Source organism: Theropithecus gelada, chromosome 6 (genome assembly GCF_003255815.1).
Source record: "Theropithecus gelada isolate Dixy chromosome 6, Tgel_1.0, whole genome shotgun sequence".
Taxonomy (NCBI): domain Eukaryota; kingdom Metazoa; phylum Chordata; class Mammalia; order Primates; family Cercopithecidae; genus Theropithecus; species Theropithecus gelada.
In genome coordinates, this window is record NC_037673.1 from 110,577,760 (window position 1) to 110,592,056 (window position 14,297).

A 14,297-nucleotide genomic window follows, 5' to 3' on the forward strand; every position below is an offset into this window, starting at 1 on the left:
TGAGTAGGCACCAACTCCTGGCACTAAAACAATTATTAGGGGACTGGGATTTACAAATATTCCCAGAAAGAGAGAGAATAATATAAAGTTAGATGAAGAGTAGTAGATTTTTTGAGCCTGTTTGGCAAGAGGTAGATAAGAATAAGGCAAATATAGGAAGAGGGAGTTCATGAGTAACACATGGAAAGAGAATTTACAGGGCTGTGATCAGGAAATGAAAAAAATGAGTCAATATATCTTGTGCCCTAACCCTGTATGGAAGAAGAAAATAATTATGAAAATATACACTGGATTTCAAAGAGAAAATAAACCTTCAGTTTTTAGCCTCCCTATGTTTTAGCACTGAGCAACCAGAGAACTTTTGAGATTACCAAGTGTAAGCTTTGACCTCAATATTTAGGGCTAGTTTTAATATCTTTGGTTCCACTTTTGCTAACTCTTTAAGCCAGCTGTGGGGCACACTGGTTTTTCTCTCCTTGTGGCGTGCAGCCTGGCTTCCTTTCTCTGGTTCTCTCACTCTTTGGCATAAAAGGAGAAGCAATGAGAGGACCAGTCTGCCAGAGTAGGAGCCAAGGAACCAAGCTGGATGCCTGCAAGACTGCAGACAAGTTCCTCTGAGCTGCAGGGTGAAGAATTTGAGCCTGCTCCTTCTCCTTTATTATTTGAAACAACTAAATGGCATTTGCCAGTGTCAATATTACCAAAAATTAAGAATCTACAGGTTGACAGCAAAGTAGATAGAAGAGTGTGTCTGAATACATCAGTATCTCTATTTTTTTAAACACATTTTAATTAAGTACCTTGGACCTGCAGGCATACAGCACTGCGATTTCATCTACATTTGGATCATATCTTCACAAATTATTCTGTTGATCAAGTGAAGTCAACAAGAGGACAATAGTTAAGAATCACAGAAACCAAAAAGCCAGTGAGGAGATGTCTGTGAGGCCCTTCACAGGCAGTTTCTAGTAATGAGAGGCTACTATATTCTTTGGCTGTGAAGAAGAGCAAGCAGCGTGTAAAACAGACTCACAGAAAAATTCAGAAGATTGTATTTGAACTCTGGCCTCTCTTTGCTACTCACTAGCTGTATCACCTTGGGTAGGGCAGGCACTGAATTTCAGGTATTATCTTTACTTGTAAAATGGAGATGATGATAAAACCTTTTCCTGCCTTCCATGTGGTTTGTTGTGAGATGCAAATAAAATAAACACATGAGAAACTACTTTATAAAGTAGAATGTGCTGTCTGCTAAGTTTTATGACTTTCTAGATGCGAGTGTTGTGTTTCTAGCTGCCAAAGGATATTTGTTCATGAAATCCACAGATTATTTTAATAAGACTTAGCATACACAGTGATTTCTACCTGTTCACCCATTTAATTAACACAAGTTAAGTTCTAGCAAACTCAGTGTGAGTTTTACCTTTGTCTTTTTTTGCTGGCATTGCAGAGACTTTTATAGATATGCTAACTATCTAAGAAACTGTAGGAGACAAGGGTGAGAATAGGAAAAACTGAAAATTTAGGAAGTGAATGGATAGGCCCTAACACAATAATTAGCCCCTAAAAAATAGAGGTATTGCTAAACATTTATAAGACCCTCACCAATACGCTCATTCATATCTTGATACTTTATAATCATAATGCGGAAGTATGAAGAACCACATATAATAATTATGATGTTTATGTTTTCTTCAAATTAGTAGATTTCTTATGAAGTGGGGCAATGTGTGATTTAAAAATAATAGTGTTTTTAGGGCCTTTTAATTGTTATGTTTCCAGAAACATGGAATTGTTATTGTGCTAAGGAAATAATTGATACTATCCTGATTCCCCACTTGCATTTATTGCTAAGGACAGTAAGTTCAGAGTGGCAGTGTCTCGTCACAACCTCTCTGTTTGGCACCACCAAATATTGTAGTTGACTTACCCAGGCAAAGAAAAAAATAATTATCAGAAAAACATTTACTTTGTAGGTCAACATTTTCCTTCAGACCACACAATGTGGGAAACAGATGCCAGGGACCCCTGGTCTGATTGCCTTTGGAAATATACCAAAAACACCCAAAGTCAAGAGAACCCTGCTTTTTAAGGTACAACAAAAAGACATAGCATAGACAGTCCTATAAAGAAGAGAATTATAAACAATGGCCTAATATAAATTTGAGTAAAATAAGGGATTGGAGTGCAAACAACATGAAGTTTTTTCCCAAGCTCCTGTGGTCTGAAAAAAGACATTCTTCTAAGAAAATGTGTGTGTTTGTGGATGGGTGTTTGTGTGTGTGTTCACAAGCTTGAAATTCAACAAATATGGGAAAGCAATTGTTGTAGGCCATAAGAAAAAAATAGGCAATTTTTATTAAAAGGTGATGCTGGAAATAGATTTAATTGATTAGATTTGAAATACATTTTGTGGATGAGTATGACCTCTGGTGTTAATCTAGGGAAATTCTCTCACTTATATGCCTTAATGGAACAAAAAGAAGCAAATTTAATTTTCTGAAAGCTTATCACTGGAAGTCATGGCCCTTGATCTGCGTCTTTTTTTACCCCCAATGTTTCTTCATTTCCTTCCTCTCTTCTCTCTATAGTCACAAGTATAAATAAGTATCTCCTATGTGCAAAGGACTATCCATGTGGAAGAATATTGCCTTTGTTGCTTCATTTAACTTTACATGTTACATGTATCTCTACAATCCTGTATAGGAAAAAAAAGAAAAAATTACATCATATACATTTTAAATGTCTACATATAAACATAAAATTTGTTGACTTTATTAAAAGAGGAATGATGAAAATAAGAACTTCTTAAATGTGCCTGTTGTAACCTAATAGTGTAAAATGTCTTAAACAATGAAGTTATGATTCAGACTAAAAATGAAACACAAAATTATCTTGTGTTTTTTCATCATAGTAATACAGGTTTATCACACTCTCAATATACAGATATTTATTAGCAAGATGGCTTTTCGAGTGTGTGTAATCAGTTGATTTCTTAACAGAAAGCCGATAAATGTCTAATTGATTTGCTGTCTGTCCAATCACAGTGAGTTTTACATTATTAATTTATTTTATGAGCTTTTTCAAAAAAGTGGCTAGCCAGAAGTACTATTAGTCTGAGTTTTGGTGTTCCGACAGTCCCTCATGTTGTGGATCAAATTTCCACTTTCTTCTGAATTTTGTGCCTTCTGTCCTCCTGTGTACCCCCTTGGAGAGAAGTGAGAACTCCATGCAACATTGCCATAAATCTCAGTAGGCAATTTCTGAGATGATTATTTCTACATGATTTCTACATGATTAATGGCACTGCAACTAATCCCATGCTAGAGCATAGAGATATACATGGCAAAAGATATATTTTTGCCTATTATTTTGTTTTTGGAGCCTCTGTTGAAGCACTGAATTTGCTATTTGACAAAGTCAGTTTGACACAAGGGATGCAGCCATTATTTTTCTTATGACAGTTCCGAAACTGTAGAACTTTATATCTAATTTAATGCTGGCAACAACTATTGTGGTATTTCGGGGGTGGAGGCTATGTAATCTTTTTTCTAAATTTATGAATCGCTAATAAAAATATTTATTAATTTATCATAATGTTCCTTTGAAGTATTTAGATTTCTAAGGATGAATCAAACATTTTCACTCAATCGCTACCCGTAGCAACTGGAAAGCTATATAATTTGTTGAAAAGGGTCCTAATACATGTTTGATGGATTTTCTGCATGAGTTGAATTTCTTTTTCAGACCAGGTTAGTAACTTTTCATAGGGAAACTTCTATTTTAATTCAAATTACTTCTCAGAATTGTTTTTAATAGTTACGCTTTCCACACAATTCATGCAGTATCTACTCAGCTGCCCGGAAGACTCAATTAGCTTCGTGATCCTAAACAAGTTTTACTGAATTGTCATTTTGAAGATACAGAACAAAAACAACAATAGATGATAAAAACAAAATGCTGTCTGATTGTTAGCCACTAAATTATATTCTTGACGAAGACCATTGAGAAATTCAAGTCCGGACAGTATTCATTATCTCAAGTCCAGGGCGATGGGACTAACAGCAGCTCTGCGCCCCCCACCCCTTTTTTTCTGCTGAATGTTTATTTGCACGTACAAAAAAATTAAAATTGTTTAACATGTGTCCAAAGAATATCATAAAATGAATTATTCACTCCGTGACACTGAAAGCACACGCACGCACACTCTTAAAAGCAGATACCAGGTAAGCAACTTTAGGGCAGCTGCCGAGTAGAATATCAAGACATCGGATCCAGCTGAGAATTCCAATTACCTAATGACCTAATGAGGGTGATCCGCTTTCACTCTAATTTCTAGGTCTAATTCGTTGTAATAGTCTCTATCATAAAAATCAGGCTTTAAAATAATTTAAAATGGAAACAAATATTCAACGGGCCAATTTCTTTCATCTTCTTTAGGGGGAGACGGGAATTTGAATTCACAAAGAAATGCCAATGGAAAGACTTAAGATGGAGCAGAAACAAAGAACCTTCAAAAGGATCACCATGGTGTTGCTGCATCTCCTAGAAGAACACAGCGCAGGGAGTTTGTGAGACACCAAGTGCAATTTGTGTTAGTTTATTAGGGAGTAAATAAAAAATGATACCGAACTCCAACAAACCTCCAGCACTGTCCGTGGGCAGCGATTATTCAGCCCAAGCTATCATTCTTAATAATTTCTCTGCCAGGCTGCGACTACCGGGGTGAATCAGCCCGTCCCAGGCCCCTCTCCCACCCGCCGCTGCAGTTAGGATTTGGCAAGAATGCTCGATGTTTGCGTTATTTGTGACCGGTCTTTGCTTTGTGTCTGCGCTGCAGGTGAGGAGGAGGAAGAGGAGCAGAAGAGGAGCTGGAGGCCGGCGGTGACTGAGCAGCCCCCACACCTTTGAGCGAGCCGCCTGCCTCTCCACCGCTTGGAAAGCCCTCGGACCTCCGGATTCCGGCTGCCGGAGAGCCTGAGCGCCAGAGCCCAGCACCCGGCGGCCGGGGGCGCCAGCCCCTCATGTTCCGGAGAAGGCGCAAATGTGAGCTGGCAGTAGCGGGGAAAGCCCTCCGCCCCCGCCAGGGGGACCCGGGAAGCCCTGCCGGCTCTGCTGGCGGACTGCGGGGATCCCCTCCTCCGGCCCCGCCCCCACCCTCCCCCAGCCCGGGTGCCGAGGCTGTTAACCCTACCCGCGCCGCAGCGCACTCGGGCTAGAGCGCCGCGCACCCAATCCAGACTCCAGAGCCCGCCGGCGGGGAAAGATCCGGGCGCGGGGTCGGCTGTGATCCCGCAGCGGCCAAGGCAGGGCTCAGGCCCCGGGATTCTCCCCACACGCTACCGCACTGGCGTAGCCGGCCGCCAAACTTTTTCTCCCCAAAGCCAGTGCCCCCGCAGTTACTTGGCGGGCAGCCGGCAGCCCACTCTCGGCGGGATGATCTGGGAGAAGCGGGCGTGGGACGAGGGGGCTGCTGTTTTGCAGCCCTACGAGGCATGCAGGCGGAGAAGTGGTCGGGGTTCAACACCGTCCCTGCGCCTGCCCCCTGGCCAGGATGGCCCGACTTGCTGCAGTGGTTGGCGCAGGTGATCCGGGCAGCGCATCCGGCACTAGTCAGGGGGGCAGCGGCATGGGAGGGAGGGGCGCCTTTCTCTTTTCTCCTCCTCCTGCAGCCCAGCTGCACTGCGTGGGGTCTCGCCATCTCCGGCAGGGCTGAGGGGCGCACGCAAACAGCAGGTGGAATCCCTGCCCTGGAGCGCCCTGGCTCTGGACTGCACCCCCCAGGGTTTGTGTCCTGCAGATTCCCATCCCCATCTTTCTCTGCCACACACGCTTCCCTAAGCCGCGCGCGCCGCAAACTCAGTCTCGGTCCCCGCAGGTGATGTCATGCCCATTGTTTTGGTGCGCCCAACCAATCGGACTCGCCGCCTGGATTCTACCGGAGCCGGCATGGGCCCTTCCTCGCACCAGCAGCAGGAGTCCCCGCTCCCGACCATAACGCATTGCGCAGGGTGCACCACCGCTTGGTCTCCCTGCAGCTTTAACAGCCCTGACATGGAAACCCCATTGCAGTTCCAGCGCGGCTTCTTCCCAGAGCAGCCGCCGCCGCCGCCGCGCTCCTCACACCTGCATTGCCAGCAGCAGCAGCAGAGCCAGGACAAGCCGTGCCCGCCCTTCGCGCCCCTCCCGCACCCTCACCACCACCCGCACCTCGCGCACCAGCAGCCGGCCAGCGGCGGCAGCAGCCCATGCCTCCGGTGCAACAGCTGCTCCTCCTCCGGTGCCCCGGCGGCGGGGGCGGGGGATAACCTGTCCCTCCTGCTCCGCACCTCCTCTCCCGGCGGCGCTTTCCGGACCCGCACCTCCTCGCCGCTGTCGGGCTCGTCGTGCTGCTGCTGCTGCTGCTCGTCGCGCCGGGGCAGCCAGCTCAATGTGAGCGAGCTGACGCCGTCCAGCCATGCCAGTGCGCTCCGGCAGCAGTACGCGCAGCAGCCCGCGTCCGCCTCCCAGTACCACCAGTGCCACAGCCTGCAGCCCGCCGCCAGCCCCACGGGCAGCCTTGGCAGCCTGGGCTCCGGGCCCCCGCTCTCGCACCACCACCACCACCCGCACCCGGCGCACCACCAGCACCACCAGCCCCAGGCGCGCCGCGAGAGCAACCCCTTCACCGAAATAGCCATGAGCAGCTGCAGGTACAACGGGGGCGTCATGCGGCCGCTCAGCAACTTGAGCGCGTCCCGCCGGAACCTGCACGAGATGGACTCAGAGGCACAGCCCCTGCAGCCCCCTGCGTCTGTCGGAGGAGGTGGCGGCGCGTCCTCCCCGTCTGCAGCCGCCGCTGCCGCCGCTGCCGCCGCCGCCGCTTCGTCCTCAGCCCCCGAGATCGTGGTGTCTAAGCCCGAGCACAACAATTCCAACAACCTGGCGCTCTATGGAACCGGCGGCGGAGGCAGCACCGGAGGAGGCGGCGGCGGTGGCGGGAGCGGGCACGGCAGCAGCAGTGGCACCAAGTCCAGCAAAAAGAAAAACCAGAACATCGGCTACAAGCTGGGCCACCGGCGTGCCCTGTTCGAAAAGCGCAAGCGGCTCAGCGACTACGCGCTTATCTTCGGCATGTTCGGCATCGTGGTCATGGTCATCGAGACCGAGCTGTCGTGGGGCGCCTACGACAAGGTACCGGCTTGAAGCCTTGCCCACGCTACTGGAGTCGGGGCACTGGGTGGTTGGGATGGGCACTGGCGGGGACCCTTTGCCTGCGGGTCCCAGCCTCCCCAGAACTATCAAGTGAGCCAGCCAGGACAGCGGGCGCGTCTAGTACGCGCATCCCTAGTCAGCTAAACAACTCAGAGATGAACCCTTTCCGCGTGCAGCCAAAGTTCTCCAGGCAGTTAAGAGTGCCCAGCGCATTCGCGCACCTTTAGTAAGTGGTTCTGGGAGTCGGTGGAAACCACCTGTGTTCATCCCCTGGTGAATTATGTTTAGGAGGGCCCTTTCCACCCGCTCTCTTGAACTCAGGAGGAAGTTCCCCTCTGGTTTTGCTAGCCTGGAGCAGCAGCGCTTCGTTCCTCTATGGCGTGGACCCGGCAGCCCAGCCACGCGTCTTTCCAGTCTTTCCAGGTCTACTCTCATCTCTTGGTTTTGAGGCTGAATGATCTGACAGATCACAGAGCCAACACAGGTGCACCCCTCTCCCCTTATCTTCCTTCTGTGAGTTCAGGTCCACCTATGGGGGACTGACTGACTCTGGGGGCCTGGAAGGTGGTTAAAAGTGCTTCTTTCTTAAAAGTGCTTCTGTCTGTGTTGCAGGCGTCGCTGTATTCCTTAGCTCTGAAATGCCTTATCAGTCTCTCCACGATCATCCTGCTCGGTCTGATCATCGTGTACCACGCCAGGGAAATACAGGTAACTTAGGTCCTGCTGTTTATGAATGACCCAAAGCCCTGCAGTCAGCCTAGAGAAACGCGAGGCAGCAGAGGCTTTTTCCAAGCCGTCATGTCCTTGCTTGAGGTTACAGAAGACACACGCTGTATTGTTATGTTAGCACCTGACCTGTTCTTTCAGGAAGTGGAAAACAACACAAGGCAGGGTAGCAAATAAGCATGCACCATTTTCGGAGATGTATTTGTTGGACTCAAGATTTTTACTTCCCCTCAATAGGCGGATCCTTTTCTCCAGATCAGTCACATTTTGTTCCTTAAGGCCAGTTATGCTCTAGTTTTAATCTAGAATGAACTTTTGTTCTTGTCTGAGATACCTCTTCCTAGTGGGTGCGTCATTATGGGAGATTGTATCTATATAATCTTCTATAATTTAGGATAGAGAAGAAAATTGAGTGATGAGTTGCTGGCTAATTTATTAAATGAGATATGGGAAAAGACCTAACCATTTCCTAAATCCCCCACCATTAAAAAAAAACTGTTGTAAGTTTAGAATGCAAATTGTGTTTATCCAATCATTAAGTATTTTTAAAAATGTAATTTAACAGTTAAGGCCACTGTCCTTGTGAGTTTTTTTTTTTTTTTTCCTAATATTTATTTTGTTTAAATGCAGTCAGGAGCTCTATATTTGGCTGTTAGTATCCATATCAGAATGCTCTATCAAACTTATGGGTCATCTTGTCAGTTGTTAGCCTACAAAGGAATATTAAGGCTTTTAAATTAAATTAAGTATAGAGTTTTCGAAAATTAGATTGGGATTTTTTTCAGCTTAGAATTTGCACTGTGTGGGAGGTGTGGTGGCTCAGGCCTGTGGTCCTGGTGTGTGAGAATTTGCACTATGTATTTTCTGATTTTTTTTTTCTTTTTTGAGCAGTTGTTAGACATTTGGTGGTACTATGAGACCCTTAATTTAGGCCATCTTCCTTTAGACTGCCTCAGTTTTAAGCTGCCTTTCAATTTGAAACCTTATATAGGATTTGCCATTGAAGTCATTTAGTATTAATTTAAATTAAATTAATTTTAAATTAGTAACTAGCAAACACAAAGTAAATATGGGAGAAATCATTTTTAATGATTGCCCAGACAAAATAATGATGCACATTACTCCAAGTGCGGAGGGAGAAATTATTTCACCTTGCCTTTATATTTGTAAAACTTTGAAAAATGTGTTTTTGAAGGGATGAGGTTGGAGAATAATTAGAAAGAGTGAGACTACTCGGGAAATAAATAACAAAACTGCACTGCCAAAATGAGATGAACACATTTAAATTTTTTAAAGTTTTAACAGTTTACATAGATTCATCTTTAATTCAATACTAGGGATGGTGGGCTTTTGAGATTCTTTTTGAAGATTTTAAAGAGATACTAAAATATAACTTAAACATTAGAAATTTGTCTTTTCATTTTGACTTGAAGAGTAGACAATTAGAGCTGGAAGGAACAAAATAGGTTTAATGGTCCTTTGACTCAGTTTACAGATAAGGAATCTGAAATCAGCAGAGGTAGCTTGCCGGGCCACACAGCTAGACAGTGCACAGTGAGAACCAGCCCTGTCCTAGCTTCCAGGCCATAATGCTTCCCTCTGCGATCTGCTGCTACATGCCAAAAACCCTGAAACATGGATATTTCTTTTTCTGCAGTTTCCCTCTAAATCCAAAAGTTTGGTATATAAATTCACTTAAACTTAAAAGATTATTCCAAAACGTTCTTACATATTTTTAAAAATCAAGTTAACTTGAAAAATGTTTTGCTTAGTGATTCTGAAATGGGAGACCTTGCTGGGTTTTATTAAATACCACCTTTGTGTTATTGCCTGTTCCTTGTGAAAATCACACAGCTAAACAAACATTCATGGGGGAGGACATTTGCTGGTATTAACATCAAGAACAAAGTGTCTTGAAAACACTGACTCTTTAAGAATCACTGGGAGATTTTTTGAAGTAATTCATAGGAGTCTAAGAAGAGCTACCAAATGTTAACTATTTATTTAGAGAAATTGGTATCATATTAGAATGCTTGAAATTTACAGAAATTAATTAAAAAGCATCATATTTTTATAGATTAATGCTTGAAAGCATTCCACTCATTGGGTAATTTTGAGGATGATTTCAGTTATGCATGTGCATATGTATTTTGATTAGGGTATGTATTGCATGGGTGAGAAAAATGACATGGAATGACCCTCCACGGCAAATATGCACAATGAACTTCCTTACTGTTGGGCAACATAAACGTTATAGAATGTTATATGTTTTAAAATTGGGTTTATTTTATATGATATGTGGCTTCTGTTAAACTCACTACACTTAAGATAATTTCAAAATAGATGCTTGGGTCATATCATTTAATTATTTTGGATGTAGGTTTTTTACTCGGTGTATTATGTAGAGGGATTTCTCCTTTAAGCTGAAACTCCAAATTCTTATATGAGATACTTTTATTTAAAAAATAAAATAAAATGGAGAAGGGTCAAATAAATGTGAAGACCCTGAAATAGAAGTCAAGAACCAGAAAAAAGTAGAGATGTTCTAATTCGTCCAGAGAAGAGCGTCAATAGGGCTGTCAAATACCTTACTCTGAAACGCAATGAAACCAACTGCCCAGGCTTATGTATATGCGTGGAAAATGATGAATTACGCCCCCCTCCTTGTTTATTTATTGATGTCACTGCTGTGCGTGTATTTTTTTCATAAAAAGTTTTAAGCTAATGAGCACTTCCCAACTCATGCTAAATGATTCCAAATATATCAATTAACTTTGAGTTAAGAAACTAAATGCAAGGTTATGCTGCCATTCATAGCATGTCCTTGGACGTAGCATATAATCTAAAAGAACAGTTTTGCTTTTTCTTTTTAGCATATCAGTATGATAATCAGATAGTTAAAGCTAGCCAGTGTAGATTTCTGGTGCATGATATGATTTCTCACTGCATTCAGGAAAAGTAAGTGTTATAACTGACTTTCTGGCTCTATGTCCTCTGGAATTGCTTAATGAAGCAAGAGGAGGCCCTGACATTTTCATGGAGAACCTTGGAAAGCAAGTCTGTGTGACCTTTTATAAAATGTTTATACACACTCTGGCAAAATAAGATGGTTCAGGTGAGTCATGGACGGAAGTGCTTGAATTAAAACAGTATGATGGGGAGGCTTTGTAAGATACCAGCTCAGTAAATTTCAGCTTTGGTGTCATTTTTCAGTACCACAGACAGCTCAGTGCACCAGGCAACAATTTTGTTCATTTTACTAATTACTTTTATACCTCACTACCGAAAGTGAAATCACATTTTTGGTCGTAATACTTATAAAATATCAGATTGAGTAGTAGTAGTTTTTAGCTAAGGAGATATTAGATTTTTTCAGGTGATAATGAACTTGTTTTCTCTATCAGTAAAGCTAAAAAATAAATGAATGAACGCATAAAGAAATTGTAATAAATGCCTATGTATCATGACCTTCTGACAAAAGAAAACATAGTAGGGATTATTTTTATACAGTTTGGAAAGGTCCCTTGATACTAAGTAAGTAGCCTCCCTACCTCAAGTCTCAAGGTCAAATTATAGGTAAAACAGAAACATACTTTTCAGTGACTTTTTTTTTCCCCCCACCCCGCAGCGGGGTTGGAGATATGTCTCTGACAGAATAAGTACAAAACGAAGTTCAACTATTCTTTGAGATCTTCAACATCAGAAATTTTCAGTGTAGCTTCCATGTCATCTTTTCAGCTTTAGTATACTATTATTTTTCTTATAGAGGTAATTTTAGATGAAAGAGTTGTTTAGTATTTTGAGGTAGGCAAACATAAGATTCTAAGCGGGAACAGAAAACCCGTTAGACTAGTGCCTGATCTGTCTGGATCTCATGGGTCTTGGAAGAATGGCAGATGATATACTTTGAATTGGAAAACATTTTCATTTGTTTGTTTTTGTAATATACAGCTGACTTTTGAACAACATGGGTGAACTGTGTGGATCCACTTATACACAGATTTTTTTTCAGTAAATATAGTGGGCCCTCCATATCCATGGGTTCTGTATCAGCAAAAGTACAATATTCACTGGCTGTAAAACCCTCATACGGAGGATTGACTTTTCATTTATGTGGGTTGCAAAGTGCTGAAAGACTTAAGTATACCTGGATTTTGGTGTCTGTGGGGTTCCTGGAACTAATCCCCTGTGGTTACCAAGGGACAACTGTAATTATGTAATAAATAGCGTTAGGGAAAGCAGTGATTTTATTTGTTATGTTTTATGATGGAATCATGCTTTTCATCATCTTTCAAGTTAGCTTTTCAGAGATGGACTCTATAGCTCTATAATCGGAAGAACAGAAATAAAAATTTCTCTTCATTCATGCACCAAGGCCACAGAAAAGAGGAAACAGTGAGTGAGGGTGGGGGCCTCACCTGGACTGGTTGGGGAGGGGTGGTCCCTGTCTACTAGTAGGCTCTGTGGTTTGCTATATGAAGGCTCAAGTCTGAAGAAGAAGGAAAGAATGTTCTCTTTTCTACTTCTACAGAGAGCAAACAGGTGTTTGCAGACCATGCAGGAAATACTGCATATAGTTACTATTTTTATTAATGAAATAACCAATACATATAATGAAAGTAATTCAAACAGTACAGCAGAGTTTAGAATAAAAAGTGAAAGTCATATTCTCTCAGTCATGTTTCTCAGAGGTAACCACTTTTAAGTTATATATATATATGCCTTCAGAACTTCAATACAGAATATTTAGGTATACACCCATACCTTGCTTATATTCTGTAGTGTATCTTGGAGGTTTACCCTCAGCAGCAGTAGGGACCTATTTCTTTTTTTTTAGCAGGTACATAAGATCCTATTCTATGGATGTACTGTGGTTTACTATCTGAGAGCTGATAGGCAATTTGGAGTTTTCTAAGTTTTTGCTGTTACAAGTAATATTACAGTGAACATCCTTATATATTTATTTTAATCTATTTAGAGTATGTACATATGGTAAATTTTCAGCAGTGAGACTGCATTTTAAATGGAAAGGTATGGCCCACTAGTCTTCTAGAAAGGCCGTCAGAGTTTATGTCTCTGCTTTCTCACACATTATTCCTCCACAGCATTGTCAACACTGGATGCTATAAAAAGATTTATTAAAGAAATCTAAAAAGTTTACCATTTTCTTGCGAAACATTTTTTGGTGACAAATTGTTTAAGGACAAAGCTCAAGGTCTCAGGCTTCTTTGCATCTATTTTGTAGTATCTAGCAGTGCGTTATCTAATCTGCTGGCAAATGGAGTTATCAGAAGCAAATGTTTGCCAAAGTTTTATTATTTCCGTTAAAAAAATTTGCATCCTGGCTAACACGGTGAAACCTCGTCTCCACTAAAAATACCAAAAAAATCAGCCGGGCATGGTGGTGGCATGCACCTGTAATCCCAGCTACTCAGGAGGCTGAGGCAGAGAATGGCCTGAACCTGGGAGGCGGAGCTTGCAGTGAGCCAAGATCGTGCCACCGCACTCCAGCCTGGGTGACAGAGCAAGACTCTGTCTCAAAATAAATAAATAATAAAATAAGATTTGGAGGAGGTTGTTGAAGGAAGCTAAAGAAGTAGAAGAAATTATCTTGGATTGGTCTTAAGTTTTCTGCTATGGTAGTTTCATGTACCTATGAGGTAGATAAAAATTATAGCAACAGGTTGAAGGTAAGACTCTAAAAGATAGTGAGGTAGAAAACTTGCCTGAATTTCTTTGTTGGGTGGTTTTCAGCTCAGTGACTGATGTCTATATTGCCAGCAACCTCTACATCAGAAGTAATGAGATGCTCAGTCCCTTTGACTTTGTGTATACACTGTAGTAACGAAATCACTCAGGACTAATTTTCTCTGCCTGCCTGTGTAAAGATCTCTGCATTATTAATGGGTGTAACACTAAATAAAGCGATCCTGGTGTGTTTACAGAGCAGCATCACAAATGAATGAAGAGTGGAACTTTAGGTTTACCACAAATGGGTTTTCTAGAGCACCCATCCTGTTTCTGGGCCATGTTTTGTACAGTTCAGAGATAAAGGCACTGTGGACTGTCATCATCCCAAACCACACTTGGCAGGGAGCACCATAGCAGCCTGCACTGATTTAACTTCAGAGAAGTTATATTCGGTTAGGATAGGAAGTGGTTTTGTGGGGTTGTTTTAGAGGGAGTTTCTACTCATTAAGAAATAATGTAATATTTTCTACTTTGGGAGTATATTTTCAACCCAAAAGTCCTTAAGAATTCTATTTATAAAACTAGAAAACACACAGAGGGATCTTAATTATTATTGAACCCAGTATCCCACCCAGCACCAGAATGTCCTTTATGTCATTTTTAATAAAAGTGAGTCACCCAGTTCC

At 42.6% G+C, this 14,297-nt stretch overlaps 1 protein-coding gene across 5 annotated transcripts in view; it reads left to right on the forward strand.

The window, feature by feature from the left end:
- The first annotated feature begins 5,886 nt into the window (after window positions 1–5,886).
- The window catches only part of KCNN2 (potassium calcium-activated channel subfamily N member 2), a 146,973-nt gene continuing 138,562 nt past the window's right edge, over window positions 5,887–14,297 (forward strand). For 2 of the 5 annotated variants that reach the window (XM_025388227.1, XM_025388228.1), the window contains exons 1-3: window positions 5,964–6,805; window positions 6,875–7,173; window positions 7,807–7,902. In XM_025388227.1, the coding sequence (XP_025244012.1) occupies window positions 6,055–6,805; window positions 6,875–7,173; window positions 7,807–7,902 (1,146 nt within the window). In that variant the 5' untranslated portion in view covers window positions 5,964–6,054. Of the gene's footprint in view, window positions 7,174–7,806; window positions 7,903–14,297 lie in introns of all 5 variants that reach the window. The other 3 variants (XM_025388225.1, XM_025388226.1, XM_025388229.1) reach the window with 3 other exon arrangements.